The 20,046-nt window shown below is 45.4% G+C and overlaps 1 protein-coding gene across 4 annotated transcripts in view; it reads right to left on the minus strand.

The window, feature by feature from the left end:
• The window catches only part of creb5b (cAMP responsive element binding protein 5b), a 38,235-nt gene that overhangs the window by 2,902 nt on the left and 15,287 nt on the right, over positions 1–20,046 (minus strand). For 3 of the 4 annotated variants that reach the window (XM_070966589.1, XM_070966588.1, XM_070966587.1), the window contains 5 exons: positions 15,836–15,962; positions 14,438–14,548; positions 3,131–3,448; positions 1,614–1,841; positions 949–1,057 (listed from right to left, as the gene is read on the minus strand). In XM_070966589.1, coding sequence (XP_070822690.1) covers positions 949–1,057; positions 1,614–1,841; positions 3,131–3,448; positions 14,438–14,548; positions 15,836–15,962 — 893 coding nt within the window. Of the gene's footprint in view, positions 1–116; positions 1,058–1,613; positions 1,842–3,130; positions 3,449–14,437; positions 14,549–15,835; positions 15,963–20,046 lie in introns of those variants that run through there. The other variant, XM_070966590.1, reaches the window with a different exon arrangement.

The raw sequence follows: 20,046 nt of genomic DNA on the forward strand, positions 1-20,046 counted from the left end.
TGTAAGTAAGTGTAAATACTATCACCTTCAAGCTCTACACACAGGCTTCAAAATATAATGTGACAGTAAAATAAATCGTAAATTATATCAAAATAAATGCACACCAAATCTCTTTATGGTAACAAAAAAAACAGCTTTATTAGCAGATCAACTTCAAACACACCTAAAGTCTCACATGTCATCCCAAAATAAGCCATAAATGGATAACACAAAAATGGAAAAGTGAATCACTCAACTCCATAAACACGTCTGATGACTTCTGGACGCATTGAAGGTGACATCTGTACACAAGCTAGACTCATCGATGAAAGTCTCTCCCAGCCCCGTCTGGGAGTTGGCTCTCTTCTGTATAAAAGAACCATTCAGCCAAAGGGGGATGTGAGCCTTATTTTCCTGTGCTAAAGCCACACAGGGAGGTGCCTTATCCTAATTACATGGAAATGTCACTTGTATCCGTATCAAAGGGTGGGGCTCTGATGTCATGTGCGGTGGAGCAGAGGCACAGTACAATAATCAGTGAGATCCTGGGACATCCTTGAGTTTGGGTGCCAACGTGCGGCCTGTGACGTCAGTCTTACGTCGAGTCTCGGCTGCCTCTGCGCGCAGAGGTGCTGTCTGATGGAAAAAGAGGCCTCATGCGGGATTCAGGCTACCAGCTCCCAGTCCAGACCGGCTACCAGAGTGTGCAACACCCATGTGTGAAAGGAAAGGTCCTGCAGCGGGCGTGGGTGCTGGATACCAGCACACAGGGGCGAAGAAGCCTTGGCAGTCAGTGCGTGTCCATCACAGTTCAGTCTGCAGAGTTTAAACCTTTCCTCTGGCAAGACAACTAACGAGCATATTCACGGCAGTGCTGTCTGCACTGAAGGGCTAATGCACACAGATGAAGGTGTTTTTGGCCATATTCCCGAGAGTGTGTGTGTCTGTGTTTATGTCTGAGCTACTCACTGAGGTAACCTTGGGACTCTTTCTGCATAGTGGTGATGGGACAGTCCTTGTGTGTGAGGAGAAGCTGCTTGAGTTGGGTCACCTCGTTCTTTAGCATGGTCACTTCATTCTGAAATGCAGGAAAGACACGGAAGCATTGTAAGACTTTCATCCAGGGAACCCACAATTAAAGCTATTATCCTTTTAATCACTCCATTAAGGATAATTTCTCAGACTATTAATATCAGTGTATCAATAACCAACAGTGTATTCCCACAATAACAACCATACATCTATATGGCCATCAGCTAATTTTAAATGTTCGACTGGGCTTAAAACTTTCAACTAAAGCACCTGTCTTACAAATTTGGGGTGTGGAGTTTTTACCAGGCAGGGATGGTCTAGCAGAAGATGCTATTCAATTGCATGATGTGAATTGTAGGATCCAGTGTTTTGGGAGCTTTGCTGCTTTTACTATTTGTTTTTTATCCCGTTATTGTCATTCCCCCCACCTTAATGGATTCGTCCAACACTGTCAACATAGTGCTGATCTAGTCAGTGTTGGACTTATACTCAAACCAATTCAACGCTTTGCCATCATGGCTGGTCAAGAAACAGGATAATGTCATGACGATGAGGTTGAGAGTATTAATACAGCTTTTAAACATGTGAAGTTCATTGTGTACCTGAAGCTGCATGTTGGTCTGAGTGAGTTCTTCCGCTTTCTTCTCTAAAGACATCACCCACACTTTTCTCTTCTGTCTGCATCTTGTCGCTGCTGCCCTGTTCCGCTCCAGAAACTTCCGCCGGCGCTCGTCTGGATCCTCGTCCACTACTCGCCTGCGCCTCCCGCCACTGGGGGGCGGGGACTGCAGCGTCTGCGTGGGCTGCATCTGCTGGGTTGCAGGTGACATCTGAAACACGGAGGGGCGGGCAATGTATCAGCATCATTGAGCTCTCTGATGAGTATTTGCCACCGTCCAATCAGACATGTTAACCATTCTGACACACCTGGAAAACAGCCATCCACCTGCCTGATGTCACCGCTCCATTACCCTCAACACAAGCATCTATACATTATCTCCTGCAGCCATGTCTGGCCTATTCCCCAAAAACAACATCTGGTTGTGCCACGTGCCCTGTGAGCTGGGCTGTGGGCATCTGGAGTGACAGAGTGAGTGAGTGACTGGGCTGATTCACCAGCCTGCCCACCTTGTTAAAGAGGTGTCAGGAGGCAGTTTTCCACCGCCCACTTCCACTCAGACTAACTCCACCAGACACAGTCAAAAGACTTGTTTCTAAAACCGTACGTGCACTGACAGATCTTGACAGGTACTTGGCAAGGTCAAGTGTTTTCAGTCTTTAGATCATTACCATTTTTATGAGAACCATGGAAAATACAAGCCGCTTTAATGGCCGCTGTGCCTACAGAGAGTGTTGTTTTAATGCCTTAATGATACATTAGGAACATATAGTGAATTGCATTTTTCTTGTGTCGGACTGTCCTTCATCCAAAATGCTCGGCATTGCAGAGGGCGATAGACAATGCAAGGACAAAGTGTCTCACGTAATGTTATTTTTAATGCTGTGAGCAATACTTTCGATTAAAATTAAACCAAATATATTCATGGCTAAGATGTTCCAGGACTATTAGCCAAGGCTGTCTGTTCACCATCAGGACCAGCCGTAATAAAACTTTGTCTGCACCTGGAACATGTTGTGGCCACGCAACGGTTGCTTGGCAGCAGTGGATGGCGTGGAGAATAGTTTTCAAAAGATGGTCTTGAGCAGCTTTTCTAAAGGCCACTTCACGGCCTCCTCATGACCCTTTCCCTCCATGGCAGGCGTTCGACACTGACCTGTAGCTGACCGACCTCGAAGGATAAAAATTACCTTTGAGATGGTTGCCAGGAAACTACTTGGCATAATGGCTGCAGCCAGGGAAAATGTGTTTGTCCATTGACTTTCTCTGAATTTGAAGCATCATTTCAGCTTTACTTCCATACTCAAACACTAATGGCTGCCTTCAAAATTGCCCAAAGAGCTACTAAAGTGCTGGCTTGTTTTAGTCATGGTACCTATAGGGTGGCGTCTAGCTATATGAGAGGTTTTAATGTGCAGTGTAGTTAATGTGTTATTGAACCTGTGGCTCTGAACTTGCTGTCTAAAAGCTTCGGCTCTACAGGGAATGTGCTTTGCTTACATGTGAAGAAGAGTGCATTGGAGGGTGCGGTGAGGTCTGGTGTGGGTGCCCGGAATGGAGGTGGGGATTGTGGGAGTTGTGGTGGGGGTTGTGTCCCTGCGGGTGGTGGTGTCCGCCCTGGCCGTGGCCCTGGCTGTGGTGGTGATGGCCGTGGTGCTGGTACGCGTGGGGAGGGGCTTGCAGGTGCTGGTGCGGGTGCATGTGATGGTGGGCGCCTTGCTCCTGCCGCGATGACATCATCTCCATCATGTGGCCCATGGAGTTCATGTTGCCGTTGGCGATGGCACCTGGGTGGTGTGAAAGTGCGGCCTTCAGCCTCTGAGTGGACAAAACGGACACCAAGCAAGATGTTTAACATCATTTCCTATAACTACAGGTTTGTACATACTCTCATTTATCAGTATGCTGATTATCAACAGTTACAGAGCGGCTTCATGTGCTGACATGGAGATGATAAATAGCTCCATAAATCCATATGTCAGGAGAACAAATCAAAGCCACTTAGGCTGTCCTCTGTGTCTCCTTCAGTCTTGTCATTCTCCCGCTTTACCTCCTATGACTGCCGTCCCACCAGTCCCTCCTCCTCATATTCCTAATAGCTTCTCTCTCCTCTATGCACAGGCTTGCAGGCGAGGTGCGAGCCTCAGACTGCTCCCTCGCAGTTGACCTAGCAGGAGGTTTGTTGCTTTAACCATGTGGTCTGCTTACTGCTGACTGAGCTGTTGTCTCTGAGGGGAGACCTAGAGAGGTTCTCTCAAGGTGCGCCTGTGTCCCTAATGTTTACTGAATGCACCTCTCCTCAAGAGTCTGTTTTTCTGGGCATCACATAAAGACAACTGCGAGACCGGCAGAAAAACCTAATGCAAATATACAAGTGCCAAAATATGTCTTGAGGCTTCATCTGTTGTATACAAACCTAGACGAAATTAAAAAAATCCATGTCTGCACTGACTTATTTACATTTGCAGCTCTTTGGGAATAACAGGTTGAGAGAGTGTTGAGACTGCTGAACGTTGATTAATGGACATTTTTTCAGAGAGTGCGCTGCTGATGTGAATAAATAAACTTAAATAAATACTAAAGCCCTGTCTTAGATCCTGTCTAAATTTTGTCTGCTTGTCACTTTTAGCAAAATGTTAGCAACAAACTGAAAACAAAGGCATTCATTTCAAGGCTACTGTTGTGAATTCCACAAAGTTTTTTATTCTCTTTCCCAGTGCTCTCTTTCCTCTCTCTGCTCCCTTCCCCCTTCCCCCAGCTGCTGTCAGTAAGTCCACGCTGCGTCCAGGGCTCCATATCTTTTAACAACCTTCACATTCATGATTCCCATAGGGAATGGCATCCAGCTGGTCTGGATCACTACGCTAGGGCACGACCGGAGCACAACATCAGCCCTCCACTCCTCTCTCACACTGTCTATGAGTGGAAAGCTTTTTACCAGGAGGGAGGCGACACCATCAAATAAAGTACTTTAGAGGTCCAACAGTCCAGAGAGCCTACCCCTCTGGTTTGTATTATATTTACAAATGACATATATGTAATTCTGGGAGGATTTACAACTAGTTCAGTTGTCTTTCCATACACGTGACACACATGAAACCAGCACAGTGAAATTATGACCTTGCCAAGCCTGTTCTGGCTGAGAATAGTTTCTGCTTGTCACACTGAGGGATGCCTGACATAGTGAAGCAGCACTGCACTCCTATAGTTCCATGATTTTGTTTTTATCTGCTGGCCCTCTCTTCATGTCTATCTCCATCTGATCACACACTAACCCCTGTCAACCGCCTGTACCACAGCCTCAACAGCGCAGCTCTCAGGGGCCACAGCCCTTCTCCTTTGTGACCAGAGACACAAGGGTTAAAATACCACAGGGTCTACTCTGACACACAGCAGGCAGACGCAGGCCTGCAGCTGTCCACAGCATCACAGTCATGCTGAGACTTCCTGAGGGTAACAAGCAGCAGTGAGAAGCCTCTAATTTATTGTAATTAATTATTATAATCAATAGCATAAGGTACAGTCTGCACAAAAGTATTTGTGTGTGATTATCTGTCTGGACATTTTATAAAATGCAGAGATAACAAACAGCTTGTTGACATGCAACTAAAACACAAAATGGATTCAAACAAGCTTACAAATATCAATCATAGTCACCAATGTTGACAGGAACACCCTCCGTGTATCACAGGATGAATCCTCTGGCTGTCAGCTCTGACTAAACACCTTCCCTTCAGCCTTCAGCTTGTCAGTCAGCACGAGGAAGGTGAGGCCCACCCCTCTTGTGACAGTGAAAACCAATCAGGTGTTTGAAAATATCTTGCCATTTAGACACAGAGAATGCAGTCACCTGAATGAGCAGAAGCCAGAGGAGTCTGCAGGCGGCCTGTCTACCCCTGGGCTGTGTTTTTGAGGCCCTAGTAAAAATATCTGTGTGCGGGTAAGATGCTCATCTGGGTCTGCCTGAGTCCCTGCCAACCAGGCGCCAAAGGAGAAGGAGAGAGAGAGTAAAAGGGAGGTGAAGGAGGGCAGTGAGTGAGAGAGAGACCAGGAGTGGGGGGAGATTAGATGGCTTCTAGTGTCTCCTCCCCACACACCATCAGCCCAAGACAGCGAGTGCTCATTTATCAGTGTCTCTGAGAGCTTTCCAGCTGGCAGCGAGGCGCTATCTGTTTATTAATTGAATTAGCTTGCATCCGAAGAGGCCCCAGAGTGTGAGAGCACAGAGGCAGGTCAAAGAACTGAGGGGCCACTCCAAAAGCCTTAGTGGCGATAGTTCTAAACAGGAGAGAGACCAAACACAAGGGCTGAGCATGACTAGAGGAGTGACATGACGCACAGAGTGAAGATCACACCGGTGTCACTGAACAAAATTTCGTAAAACAGGTCAATATTTATATCGTCAAACCAAAACTGCATATCTGAAGCAGAACTGATCCTCATAGCAACCAGCTCCAAGAGATAAAAGTAGAAAAGTGAGAAAAGACAAGACTGCTTAAATAAGTGGCAGGTATAATATCAACACACTCAAAGTAAACAGCAGCGTTTAAAGAAAAAAACACAGTTCAAACTGTGTCAAAAGAGAAAAGCCTTACCGTGGTCTGAACTTACTCCTGAAGCTATCTCTACACAAGCGCCTGCTGCTGCTCCATCCCGAGTTGAGACTCGGTTAAGGCCAGCCCGGCCAAAACTTAAGTCTTTGTATCCAGAACCACAGTGACGCAACTACGGGACGTTAGCAGAGCGATGATGAGCAGGCTGTGATTCTTAAACACCTTCATCAGCTCCCTAATGACTCTTTAACACATGGTTGTATTTCCCCAGACTGTGCTAAGCACAAGAACTTAACCACCACGTGCATTTTACTCTAATAACACACACACATACATATACATTTCTCCTGCAGAAACATGGCCGCTACAGAAAACAGTCATTAAATCAGCGCAGGTCTTAGTCTGTGGCGGTCCAGGGCGCTCACAGTCTGTCCTTCCACTGTCTGCCCTGCTGTTGTTGAAAACTATAAAAACACAGCAAAGACACAACAAGAGGATGAGCAGCCTATGACACCATAAGGACATGTCAGCTTCGACCAGGATAAATCTATAAACTAGGAGGCTATATGTGTAATCGCATGCATTGACACTACATTTCATACATTCTGCAAGTGTACTTAAAGTAGCAAGCCTATTGATTTTCCATTGTTAAAACACAAGCCCTGATTCAGCCATCTTTTGCCCAGAGGGGAGCTGTCTCCTCTCAGACCTTTGCCCCCTGACCTCTCCACTCCCAGTCCTTTTTTAGGCTTCTCTGTGGTTTCAGGGATACCAGGTGATCGCCCATTAATGATATTTATTAATGGCTGCCTCCTCTGTGACACGGGGGGCTTTGAGTGATGTCCCTGTGAGTGCTCTGGGCACATCCTGAGAACACACTCAGGTTTCTCCAGATGACTTCATATCTATTAACCCTGAGCGCAGGAAGCAAGAGCACAGAGCAGGTACAAAGGGAGAAGACCACGCCCGCCTCAGGATGGGTAAATCAAACGCACTGAGGTCAGGGTGAGCACTTTTATTCCCCTTAAAAGTGGAGCAGTGTACTATCAGGGGACCTGTGGCCCTCTGGCGCCTTACAGCAGGTTAAAAAGATTTAACCAGTCTGCAGAGTCACAGTTTTAGAAAAAATATCACACTTTCAAGATCTTCCGCTTCACATTAAAGAGCCCATTGAGAAACATTAGAGCTTCTGTCTGTCACTGTCAGCCTTTTGTTAACACTACACAAGCACAGTGGCCATGTGTAAGCACACCGCATTTCTAATTGCGTAATATATCATAACAGTAATTTTCCTGGCAGGGTTTTTTGTGGGCCTAGGCCGCCTAACTCACACTCTAAACCCGACATGGGTCCACCATCTGCAGTTGAAAGCAGGAGTTTGGCTCTGCTGCTTTGCCAAGCACTCAGAGGATCTAATTCCATCCTCCTCATCTCCACCACCTCCACTACCCACCAGTGCCTGTCTGCAAAACCCACTCTCTGTGCCCTAAAACTCCACACCCCCATTAGCTCAATTTTATTAGATTTCCCTCTCGCCCAGAGAGGCAGTAACATCCCCCCTTCTCTCTCTCTCTCTCTCTCTCTCTCTCTCTCTCTCTCTCTCTCTCTCTCTCTCTCACACACACACACCTCTTCCCTGTTCCTCCACCCCCTCTCCCTCTGCTTGCCAAGAGCTGGGGACTGTTAAACTGATTTCCTCAGGGAACGGCGAGGCAGACAGTCTGATGGGAGCTCTGGGCTGTAATGCCGCCCCCTCTCTCCTCTCTCAGGTTCTGGGCCAAGCTGATCAGAGTCGGGCCGAACGGAGCCTCCCTGTGGTTCCAGACACAGACGGGGAGATGGACATAGACTGGCTGTTCTGCCAGGGACCGACGCTCTGGTGGTGCTCGGAGGAACCGCGGCAGTATGGGCGCAGCGAGACACACGCCCACTGAGGACCATGCTCCAAGGCATGCGCTCATACTCTTGGCAGCTTCTCCACCCTGTCAAGTTAATGGATGGGCCTCTGACTCCAGTCTGTATATCCCCACTGTTGCCTCTATTGTAAAGCCCAGCTCTAGTGCAGCCTACATGGTTATCACTACACCCACTTCTGCCACAATCTTGAACACAGAGAATGCCTCAGAGTGAGAGGGACAGACAAAGCATGAATACAACGATTAACACGGACACATGTCTTCATTTGTGGCATCAAAAGCGACGGACAAATTATGTGTCATCGTGTTAATAAAATTAACTCGAAATGTGATGACTTGAATCAAGCATAATGTCAAAGAGGCTAAAAATAACAGAGCTCAAATGCTTGTGTATTTTGGCCGAAACAGGACCCTTAACATCTCTGCCACTCACTGTTTATATGTGAATTATAATCAGTTTTCCCGTTCCTCAGTGTTTGGATTTTTCATTCAGACCTTGCCCTGTGATTTTGATTGTATCAACACATTCAAGATATTTACAGTTGGATTAGGATCAGGCATTGTTAAGACATCCACAGGCACGAGATTGCTCTTACGCTCCGACACATCAACATGACTGAGCAGCAATCTATTCTCCTGTCAAAGAGGGGAAACATAAAGACGATGGCTGTTAGCTTTGATCACCGTGCTGAGGGCAAAACAAGGACATCTAGAAAACAGAAGTGGGTCTAACCTGTTAGCATTAACTACTTGACCTAACTGGTCAGTAAGGACTACACTTTATCAGCCTGAAAATCTCTGACCCAACAAACGCTTTCCAATCACCCCTCCGGTCTTTGAGCGGTTATTTTGGAGTCCAGTGACTGTCTCATTCACCGCTCAGGCTCCAGGGGGGCTCATGCTGGCTGGACCAGTCCAGTCTGGCCCGTGTGGTGATGGCAGCTGGTTTACCCAAGCTTGGCTCTGCCGGAGCCCTGTCCCATTCACGGGCCCTGAACCATGAGCAAATGGCCTTCACATACACCTCCCATCAGCACAGCTAAAACAACACGCAGTCATCCAAAGACAAACAGATGCGACACTCCGCGCCACAACTGCCACCCTCGTCCATAACCCCACCCAGGCACAGTCGCACACGCACACACATGCATGGTTAGACATACAAACACACACATGTGTAACGACTCAAACATAAAGGTACACAGTCCTTAAAAGACCTTTCAGCAGTGATGTGTTGGAGCTAAAGATGGCAAAAACCTGTGAGAGCAGTGTGTATAAATGAGCCAACTGTGAACACACTGTTCACTATTACAGCAAACAATCCTATTGGTGAATGGGACTAACAAAGCCTGTCAAAGGAGAGGCGGAACATCTTGAAACACAGCATGTCCGTTTACTTTGATTTACTATTACTATATACAGCTCTTCACTGTGGTTCAGACAAACCAAACACTTTGGCACTGGCAGCTTAGAGGAAGCTGCGAGAGAGGGGTCCCTCTATGGTTTGCGTCCAACACTGATAAACTATCAAACACACATTGATCCAGCAGCTCCTCAGTGTTTTTCTTCACTCTGCTGAAACAGCTCACGTCCATAGCAATAGACAGACAAACATCACATGTTTATCATCTGCAAAACTTCAAAACATCCAAGACACCAGCATTGACAACTCTGTCTATGCAACACTGTATCCCAGCCTTGCCTTGTGTCTTGTGTCCCGTGTCCTCGTTTGACTGCTATTTATCACACACCCACATGTTTACTCAACTAACCACACATATGTACATAACAGATCTGTATCAAATACTATGTGTAAACTCCAACTTCATGGTTTGTTTTAGCCTAGTAAGTCCACAGATGTGTTTTGACTCCAAGGACAGTGATTGCCAGAGAGGGTGCCAATGCACTGAAAGCCAGCACACACAATGGTGAGCATGCAAACATGTACAGTACACATATGCATATTCTAGCGCTCAGCGAAGCAGCCGGCAGATTCAGCTGTGCTCTTAGCTCACCGTCCCTCTCCAGTGACATCATACCCTGACAATGCCACCATTCATACAGATGTTGCTTACAAAACCTGGAGTGAGTCTCCTATTGTGTGTGTGCTGCTCCTCCCCACAACAAGAGGTATAGCCAGAGGTGCTCCCCTACTACGGTGAAGGAAAATGAATGGAACACGTAATAGGGTTACCATGAACGCTAATGGTTTAACTGCTTACAAATGACTTCATACTGAGCTAATCGCTCAATCAATCACCGTGTGTAACAGAGTTGAAAACCGACACATCTGTGGCTGCTTCACAAGTTTTCCTTCCTTGGGATTTCTGAGCAGAATATGCACGTAACTTTCTCATTTTACATTTGTTCACTGTTGAGGGCAAAACTTGATCTTAAAGCCTATTAACCCAAAAGCCTGTTGCAATTCTGTAACTATACTGAAACATAAGAACAGTAAGGGTTGTGTAAATGAAATGTAAAAAGCTACAGAAACACTTTGATTATTGGTCCTCCTGTGTCCTATGAAATGTTTCTTTAAGAGACGTGCAGTTTTTTTTCCCTCCTCAAGTAAAAAGGAGTACATTTAGAGCATGCCAGGAATTATGTCATCCACCCATCTCGTGCCAGCTCCACAGCCAAGAGAGCTGCAGTGAAGGAACATATAGTATTGTTTACCTCGTAAAAAACTCAGCACCTAGCCCGATGCTTAGTGACAAATTTATTGTCCTTAGTAACAATGTAAACAATAGATAATTGGGAGATAATAAATAACACATTTTCATACACCGGCCCCTCTGTCTGAAATTAGCAGGCAAGATGTGTGGAAAGCATGGAGCTTGTTTAAACGGGACACAAAAACAAATTCCACCACTTTGAAAAGGGTCCCACTGACATGAGCTGAGTCATGTCCCATAGTTGGCACAGACAGATGTTATTTTGAACCAGCTTGATAAGGGCTTGTTTGGGCTTCCCTTGTTACAGATAAGAACTGATAGCGAATGTCTTTCATCATACAAACAAAGATATCAAACCATCTCAGAGCAGAGGAGGAAGGTTTTCGGAGGAGAATACAGTGCATGCATGCACATGTGTTTTTATATAGCTCTGGATGTGCATCTCCATGCCAGAGGTGGGAGTAATGACATACTCTCACCAGTTTGTGTACAAAGATTGTGAAGAAATCATTAGCGGTTAAGATTAGAGTTATTGTAACTCGACATAGGTAAAAAAAGGTTGCATCTGGTTTAATTCCCATGAATTAGCCAGCAAGCACACTTAGTGACCTGAGTCAAACACACTCATGATGTGGCAGCACACACTGGGTCTGGCTAGCATGCTAAATGCTAATGTTCTCATGGTGACTTCTGTATTCCCTGAGAAACATCTACATTCAGTGAAGTGTGTGAGACCTTTCTGCCGTTTTTGACAATAGTCTCTGTCACAGTTGTGACTGCAGAGCCTCATTCAGCTTATTCAAGTGTTGACTGGTTATATTAAAGTACTCTGAGAAGGGTCAAAAAAGAAGTTGAACCCGGAGCATACTGTGGAGGACTGTGCAGTGATTAAGGCTCAGAGAATGACGTTCTTTTTGCTTTAATATGTATGCTTGTGGTTTCAGCTTCTGTGAAGGATTTATTGTCTATACATGTCTATATTGCCTGCCTTTTTGTGCTGTTAATTGCGTATATGGTCCATCATGTAAAATCATCATATACAGTTTTTTCTTTACCGTCTTTCCCTTTTAAAAAAGGTAGAAAAGGTAGATTCTACCACACTTTCTCTCCCTGCTCCATGTATATGTATGCATGTGTTGTGTGCATGAGTGTACATCTCATTTGGAACTTGCTTTTAAGCACCTGACTGTCAGTACTGTATGCGAATGAATGTCTGTGGCTGTGTTACTATGTGACACCGTCCGAGGAGGATGACACAGGGCTGGAGCTGTCAGTGTGTGTGTGTGTGTGTGTGTGTGTGTGTGACTGTTCGCGAGGCCCTGTGGAGAACTGGCTTTGAGTGTTGATGTAATGCTTTGGCCGCGGTGCTGTGGAACTTGGCCTGCTCTCTGCACCGTTTCCTCTACGCTGTGAGGGTCAACTATCCCACAACCTCCAGCACACAACACGCACCACTCTATTCCCCAGACCACAACAGAGCAGAACACAACCACACCCATCACCATGAGCACCCAGTCCTTCACAAGAAGAAAAACACTTGAACCAAAACTAATAAAACGCTCCAACTTCAGCAACACTCCCAGACAACAAGCTAAAAGCAATAAGGGAAAACATACAAGTCAGTTATTACACCATCGGGCTTTGCTGTACCACTTAAACGATGGCACTTAAGGAGAAAATCAGAGATAGAAGCGAACAAAGATGGGCACTGATGCAGATGCAGTCTTTGGCCCGGAGAGCACAAACAGAGAGCTTAGAGTGAGATATGAGTCCCCAAGGGGCCACAGCAGTCCTTTGGCTCATTAACTATTTACACCAGAGACAGGCCTCCCTGCTGCTCTGGCCCACCACAAAATCAATTAGCCTTCATTAGCCCAGGCTCTGGACATGCTTTCTCTGGCAGGGGATGGTTAATCCTGCTACTGAGGCCTCCAGTTACCACAAAATATCAAACAATCACAAGCACACATGTTTATGGGCGTACATGCGTGCACAAATGCAGAGGAGCAAAAGAAACTGGGCCGGGCAGAAGTCCTTTCATATCCCTTAAGAAGAATTCCTCCAATTTCTCCCCTCACTCACTGTTCGGTGTCTCAGAATATCGATACCGTCTCTCGCCTTTCAACTCCCCTGCTCACTCTGCCTGTCTATCTATTTCCTTCATGTCTATCAAAGTCCCACTCAATCCCCTTCTCCGCTCTCGCAATGTAAACGTTGAGCAGAAGGAGTACATCCAGGTCCGTGCCTCGGGGGTGTGGGGTTACAGTGCGGAGATTTCCCATTGGCGGAAAGTCAACATGGTTGGGGTAATGCGATTAGAGCCGGATTGAGAACGTCGCAGGGGACACATGGGCCTGATCATGGCCCAGTTATCCGATAGCAAGGCCGTATTTATCGACCTGGCCCGGGCGAGGATATTACAGACATTAGAGACCCCTTCTATGCTTATGAAACCCTCGCTGGAGATTGCACCCTGATAACACAATTAGTCTCTCACTTTCTGTCCACAATCATGGAATTCCATCAGTTGCGTTCAGACATCAGGGATCAGAATCTCAATTGATCCACATTTGGATGCCTGAGTATCGTGTCTGAACGGCCAACCAACCAGAAAGTTGCATGGTCGAGGGGCCTGTAGCCATTTAGCGACTGCATATGTTTATGGGAGGCCTAACAGAGCATTTACAATTCAATTACATAGATAGGAGGAGAAAAAAGAGTAAGATGTGTCTGGATGACAGCCAGAGGAGAGATAAACCTAATACACTAATATTGTGTTACCCCAGCGTGTTACCATAGGAACAGTTGAAGAGATTCAAAAGACTACAAAGGCGATCAATCTTGAGAGAGCAGGAGGAAGAGAGAGAATTAAATGCCCTGGGAATGCTCCCGCTCTCCTCTATCAGAGCAATAACTCTTCTAATGACCTCTGCTACCTCCTCTCTTTCTCTCTGTCTCTCTCTCTCTACACAGGATGTTTCTGTCCAGCAAACTCAGCTATCAGCGAACCTTTCCAAACACAAAGCGCGGCCAATGGTTTGTGATTTTTTTGATATTGAAGTCATGACACTTGCTCTTATTCAAATGGAGCCTCTTCCATTTTCAGAGTTATTTATTTTGAAAACAAAGGTTGGCCGGTGGTCATGTTGCCACAGCATTTATCAATTCATATCACCGAGACTACAGCTGTTCATGCATTTTGACATTAATCACCTTTTTCGTCTTTCAGTCTTCTATACTTACTTTTCGTCTCACTCCGCTCTCAGCGACATCTCATTCCCACTGCTCTAACTGCCTGCTTTGTGAAGGATGAGGTCATTTGATTTTTTCCCTGCTGTGTTAAACTAGTGCTAACAAGTTGCAGGACCTACAGAACATGTTCTGTACATTAAGATATACATCAGGCAGTCGGTGGGCAGCCCAGCCACAACCACATAAAGGGCCCTTTATTCCAGCCAGAGTCTCCAGTGCTGCACTGGCAGGTTCAGACACAGCTTTGATTACACACCAAATGATGAAATCCACACAGACCTAAGAGCACAGCTTTGCTGGCACAGTCCAGTGGAAAAGAGAAGTTGCAACACTTTGAGCTTGAGTGTGTGCACATGTGCATGTGTGTGTGTAAATGCGTATGTATCCGTGAGAATACATGCATATACTCACCAGTTTTGCTTCTGAGTGCATGGAGGGAATGTGAGTGGAAGAGCAGGAGCTGCTGTGGGTGGGTCCTTGCATACCCATCATATTGGAGCCCATGGACATTTGTCTCTCCATCTGAAGATTACAACGCCATGATGACAGTCAGAAAAAAATCCTTTTCCCACAAGATCAATCAATGAAAAGTGTTTATTTAGCTCTCATCCATACTATTTACAGTGATTTCTTATGTCTTAATAAAATGTTTTCGGAAAAGAAGCATTAGTGTTTAAAAGCGTGAGACTCATCTTCCGGCTATGGGGGATGAGATGAGAGAGCACGAGAGCCTGATTTCACATGACAGGCTGCCCTGTGCACAGCTCTGTGTGATGATAACTGGAGCTGACCCAAAACAGGAAGCCAGCACGGAGGGACTTAACACAGGAAGCCGGTGCAGCAGGGGTGTGTGTGTTTCTGATGATTGTGTGGTGGGTGTCAGTCGGACTAAAATCTCCATGCCTCTTAGTGCAGGATGTGTTAACAAGGTGAACAAGATGTGAGTAGGTGAGCGTTAGTTGCAAGAATGCATTGGACTCTGCCTTTGTGTGTGTGCTTACTGCCTGCCTGGGAGTGACCCTGGTCAGTGTGGTCAGCTGAGACCTGAATGTGAGGAAATCAGCTGGGTAAGCTGACGGGGGTGAGAGGTCACCTGCGCAGGGTGATGATGTGAGCAGCGTTCACTGAGCAGTATATGCAAGAAAGAAGAAACCTTTGTGTGAGCGTCTGCATGCATACATGTGGGAGCTGCTGTGGCCTCCCAGCTGCTGAACTCTGGTTGGTGTGGTGGACTCCGTGGGGAATGGCCCCTCTCCACGCCCCCCCTTTGCCTGACCCCACTCCCCCCCTTGTCCACAGAGACCCAGGCCTAGAACCTGACACACAGCCTTAATTGCACTAAGTGTGTTTTGTGTAAAAATATCACCCAAACCTGCACCCCTTTCCTGAACCGTCAATCTTCCCTAAAATCGCTTAGCTCTTAATTTAATAAACATGGGAGGGCTTTTTTCTATACCATAAACACAGGCTGTCTTATGTTACAATGAGAACACATGTTGTATCATTAGAATCCTGATATGAGCGGCTTTCTGTGGGTTGTTATCATTCCCCACTTCCCAACGTGGTTCGTCTAAATTTTGGCTTAATTATAATACAGTCTACAGGTAGAATCTTTCACTTTTACGGGAAATGACCTCCTTATAAACTGTGGTACGTCATCTTAATGTTGACAGAAAACATCCCGAACTGCAAATCGACATAGCTTGTGTGCAGTCTGAATTTACACTGTACGAGCAAGTGGCTTCGCCTCTGCATGCGTGCGTGCACCCGTGGGTGAACGCGCTCCGTGGTCTCTGCTGTTGTACTCACAGGCATCAGCACAGCGGAGGAGCCAGGCATGGTCGGGTCTGGCAGAGTTCCAGGCATGGAGGCTGGCAGAGGCTGTCTCTGTCTGTTTCGTAGGTGCAGCAATGAGGACAGAGAGCCGGGGACAGGCCTGAGAAGACACATGCAGACATTCAGAGAACTTCAGGGCTCGCACTGCTGCAGATAATTGGCATCATTATTCTCGCTTTATCATAGAGCAACATCAAACCCAACCGCCACCGCCACTAGCTGTTTATATACAAGGACAAATCACTCACAGGCGGCTTTATAAATGTGGTAAAACTCCTGAAAATGTTGTTGAGCTTGAAGGTTGAACCCTGACCTTGGAAATAGCAGTTTGATTTTAAAAAAAAAAAGGCAGTTCGATTTTCTATATATCTGCTGGCACTTTAATCTTGCAACCTTCATCAGTAAATGAAGTTTGCTCATTTGTCATGAGAGTGTAGAAGTAAATAAATACTTAACTGATAAATAACTATAACAAGAGCTTTGATAATAAATATTAAAAAAGGAATATGCTCATTAAATACTGCATTTTTCATATTCATGGGCAGTAAAACATGAGCATATATGTTCTATGATTAAAGCTGTTAAAACAGTTCTGATTTTGAATCGCTAAACACCCCTTACATTTGCTCACAACTGCAGTGCAGAGTGTTATTAACCATTCATTCAGTGTCTAGTTTCTGCTTCTGTCTATGCTGAGGGGGGATGGGGGCTGGTTTGAAATAAAGAAACCGCTAAATAAAAGGTGAGAGAATATGTGGAGGAAACTGTACAACAGGAAACTAAAAGGCATAAAACGTATCACATAGCAGGCTTAAGGACATACATCACACTGACAACATTAACTGCTGAACGTTTAAAACTGAAACTGCATCTTCAAAATAATTCTACACATTTATTCAATTCCCATCTGCGATATTTCAGAGCAAATACTTTCCCCGACTCCTTTCATTTTCAGTTTCTGTATCTAAAAAGTCAGAACGAGAAAAAAAGAGTATCCACGCTGCAGTCGAAAGTTGAGGCATCTTGGGAGTTTTTGGACGCGCTTTGAACAAGCATACTTGGTGTAGTACAATGGATGAATAACAATGATGGCGATGATGAATGAATAATGTTTGTCATAACAACCACATGAGATGTGCCTGACGAGAAGCACATTCAGAAACGGCTACAGCGGTGGAAGGCCTGCGGGGAAAAAAATCCCCCTTGGTGACCACAAAAGCGTGTGCGGACCAACAGGCCTATCCGCACTCACGGCCACATCAATAAATCACATGTGCAGATGAGGCCTGGACTAAGCTTTAAACTCCTGACAGCAGTCCTGTCACAGTCACCGGCTCAGGGCTGCAGCCATCCAAACACCCAGACCACTCCATCTGCACACAGTGACATCATTTATACAACTGCCACCAAATCCCTGCTTGTAAGAACACTGATTCCCAGCTGCTGCACCCACATGCATACAGCACTTATTCAGTCCCTGCAGCCAAAAAACCCCCCGAAAAACAGCATTCAACACTTGATTCTCAACCTGTATCAGCAGAATCAATAATTCTACAGTTATCAGTGCCATCAGGATGAATGTCAGTCAATATGGCTCCATTTCCTTGGGCATTTAGAAATTAGTGCAAACAAGAAGCATTTAGGTTAGCTGTGTTCAACAGGTCAATGCGATCAATTGACCACGTCAGAGCCTGGATTACCGTAGTAGTGAGCAGTAAGGGAGTGATGGCCAAATGGGCAGGAGGGGAGGGAGGGGTGTACCACAGCAAACGGTCCCCCACCTGAATAAATACCTGTATTTTTCCAGACCTAAATATGTGCGTTTACACTCCAGACATTTCAGATTGCTCCACACACACACAGGACCATTACCATCCCGACTGTGTGTCATTCCTGTCTAACATCCCAATTTATCACAATCACACTCATTTAACAGCACGTACGAGCAGTCTGAGCAACACTGCGAATCCAAACATTTCCACATGGGAAAAGTCATGAAAGTACAATGAGGTATGCCGTGTAGCTGCAGACTACATCAACACAGTTTCCCTCTGCATTTAGGCTCTGCCCGCGTCCAGGAGGATGAAATAACAGTCACAAGGCAGCGGCGGTGACACGCTGTTGGTTTTGTGCATAAAAACTGTTTTGCTGGGTTTTTATTCAGGATGATGGCTGCCTCATGAGGGCTTTTTTTTGCACTGTAGATGTAGAATGAGATTTTCTGAGGAGATTTCTTTGCCCCAAACAAGGGGAAAAAAATCAAGCATATTGTATCTTTAAAAAGTTTAAGCTATCCAACAGCTCATTCAGGCTCATTCACAGTAAAGCTGGTTTATTTAACATTTATTTTTGCATATTACAGGATATCCAAATATTAAATGCATGACAATGTTGTCATGTGCAGTTTATTATACTATACAATATGCATACTTTCATAGGTTTGTATATCCAACACCACCATAACTTGTGCATGCTACATACAGTACATTAATTATTTTCTTAATGATTTAATTTCACACTTGGAGTTAATGTTGCGTGGTCCTCATTACAAAAGCAACTTTTATGGAAAATCAGATTTTTTTCAACCATGAACTGAGGTGTAAAAATTGAACTAAACTCCAGTGTCAGCCAGATCACCTTCTTCTCAAAAACCTTCTCAAAGTCAGCAATAACCAAGCAATTAAATGCTCTGAAGCGCTGATATTCCCATTAGGAAAGTTCAGTCAGACTGCTCTGGACCCGATAAAATCAGGTTTTATTCATGTCTGGCTTCATTCAAGATAAGACAATAAAATGCACTAACACACACACACCTGTGACAGACTGTTTTGTCACAGGTCAGGCTCTCCCTCTCTATGCTGCGTCTGTCTGTTAGCAACGCTCACCTGCAGCAGAGCAGGAGGACGAACACCATGTCCGTCACCACCACCACCCCAAAACACAATCTACATGTCCAGTGGAAGGAAGAACAAAACTAACATCTGACAGCACTTCCTCTGGGGATTAACTCAGCTTTGTGTTGACTGCTGATAAATGAAGGCACTTTAGACTGACTGGACTCAAAAAACACAAATAATGAACGCAAGAATGCTGTTACTTGTTAAACAGAACATATTCTCCTTTCAAAACACCACTTACTTCTAGATTTAGACATGATGAACATTGTTTATAAGCATTAACAGTAGCAAAAGAGTCGAAAGATTAGTCGATTAGCTGTTAGATTAATTCAACTGACAGAAAATTCTTTGGCGACAGGTGGGATAGCCAAAATAACCATTTCACTTATGGAATTGCAACTTTGGGGGTTTTGAACTGCTGGTCGGACAAAACAATCAATGTAAAGATGTCATATTGTGTTCAGGGAGCACTATTGTTTTTATCTGTTTCTGCCCTGATAAAGATCCTTTGAGGTTGAAACCAGTCAGTGTTTTTCAACCAATGTGCCTTTAAAGAAACTTTTTTCTTTAATCTGCTGTGGGTGCCTGAATTGGATTTCCATCATCCACATATGAGATGAAAGCGCTCTAATTCTGGTCTGCAAACATGTTTCGTCTTATTGGCTCTCTTCTCCTTTCTGTGTTTACATTTGTTTGCCTGTGAATACATTAAGCACCAGACTACATAGTGGATTAGTGGATTCATGTCCAGAGTGTATGTGTGCAAATGAGTGCATGTGCCAGTGTGTGAATGTTCATGAAGCTGTGTGTGAACATGTGTGTGTGTATGTGTGTGTGTGTGTGTGTGGATGTGAGTGAATAATGACAGGCTGTGGCTCCACTGAGGGGACTGATAATAGCCTGGGCTGTGGGCCCCAGGGGAGAGCAGGTAGACACTCTGCAGTCCTGACCCTGCACTCTCACATTACTGAGTGCCTTGCTCTCAGCCCAGCTCTCCTCCACAGTCCCCGCCCAAGAACCACCACCGCACCCCCCCACCCACCTTCACTCCACCATGACATCACTTCTAGACCTTCTTCTTCCCTCCCTGAGTCCCTCTTATGCTTTTTATCTCTTGTTGCACAGTCTATTTCTCTAAGTTATCCTGCTATTTTTCTCTCTGCCAGAGCAGAACTGACAACCGTTCATTGTCCCGTTAATCCTCTGTAACTCTCTTCTGGACCCCTCATGGTGCCCATACCTCAACTTGAGCCCCTTTGGACTTGCTCGCTCTAACCTACAAATCCT

The sequence above is a fragment of the Chaetodon trifascialis genome, chromosome 7 (assembly GCF_039877785.1).
Source record: "Chaetodon trifascialis isolate fChaTrf1 chromosome 7, fChaTrf1.hap1, whole genome shotgun sequence".
NCBI classification, from domain to species: domain Eukaryota; kingdom Metazoa; phylum Chordata; class Actinopteri; order Chaetodontiformes; family Chaetodontidae; genus Chaetodon; species Chaetodon trifascialis.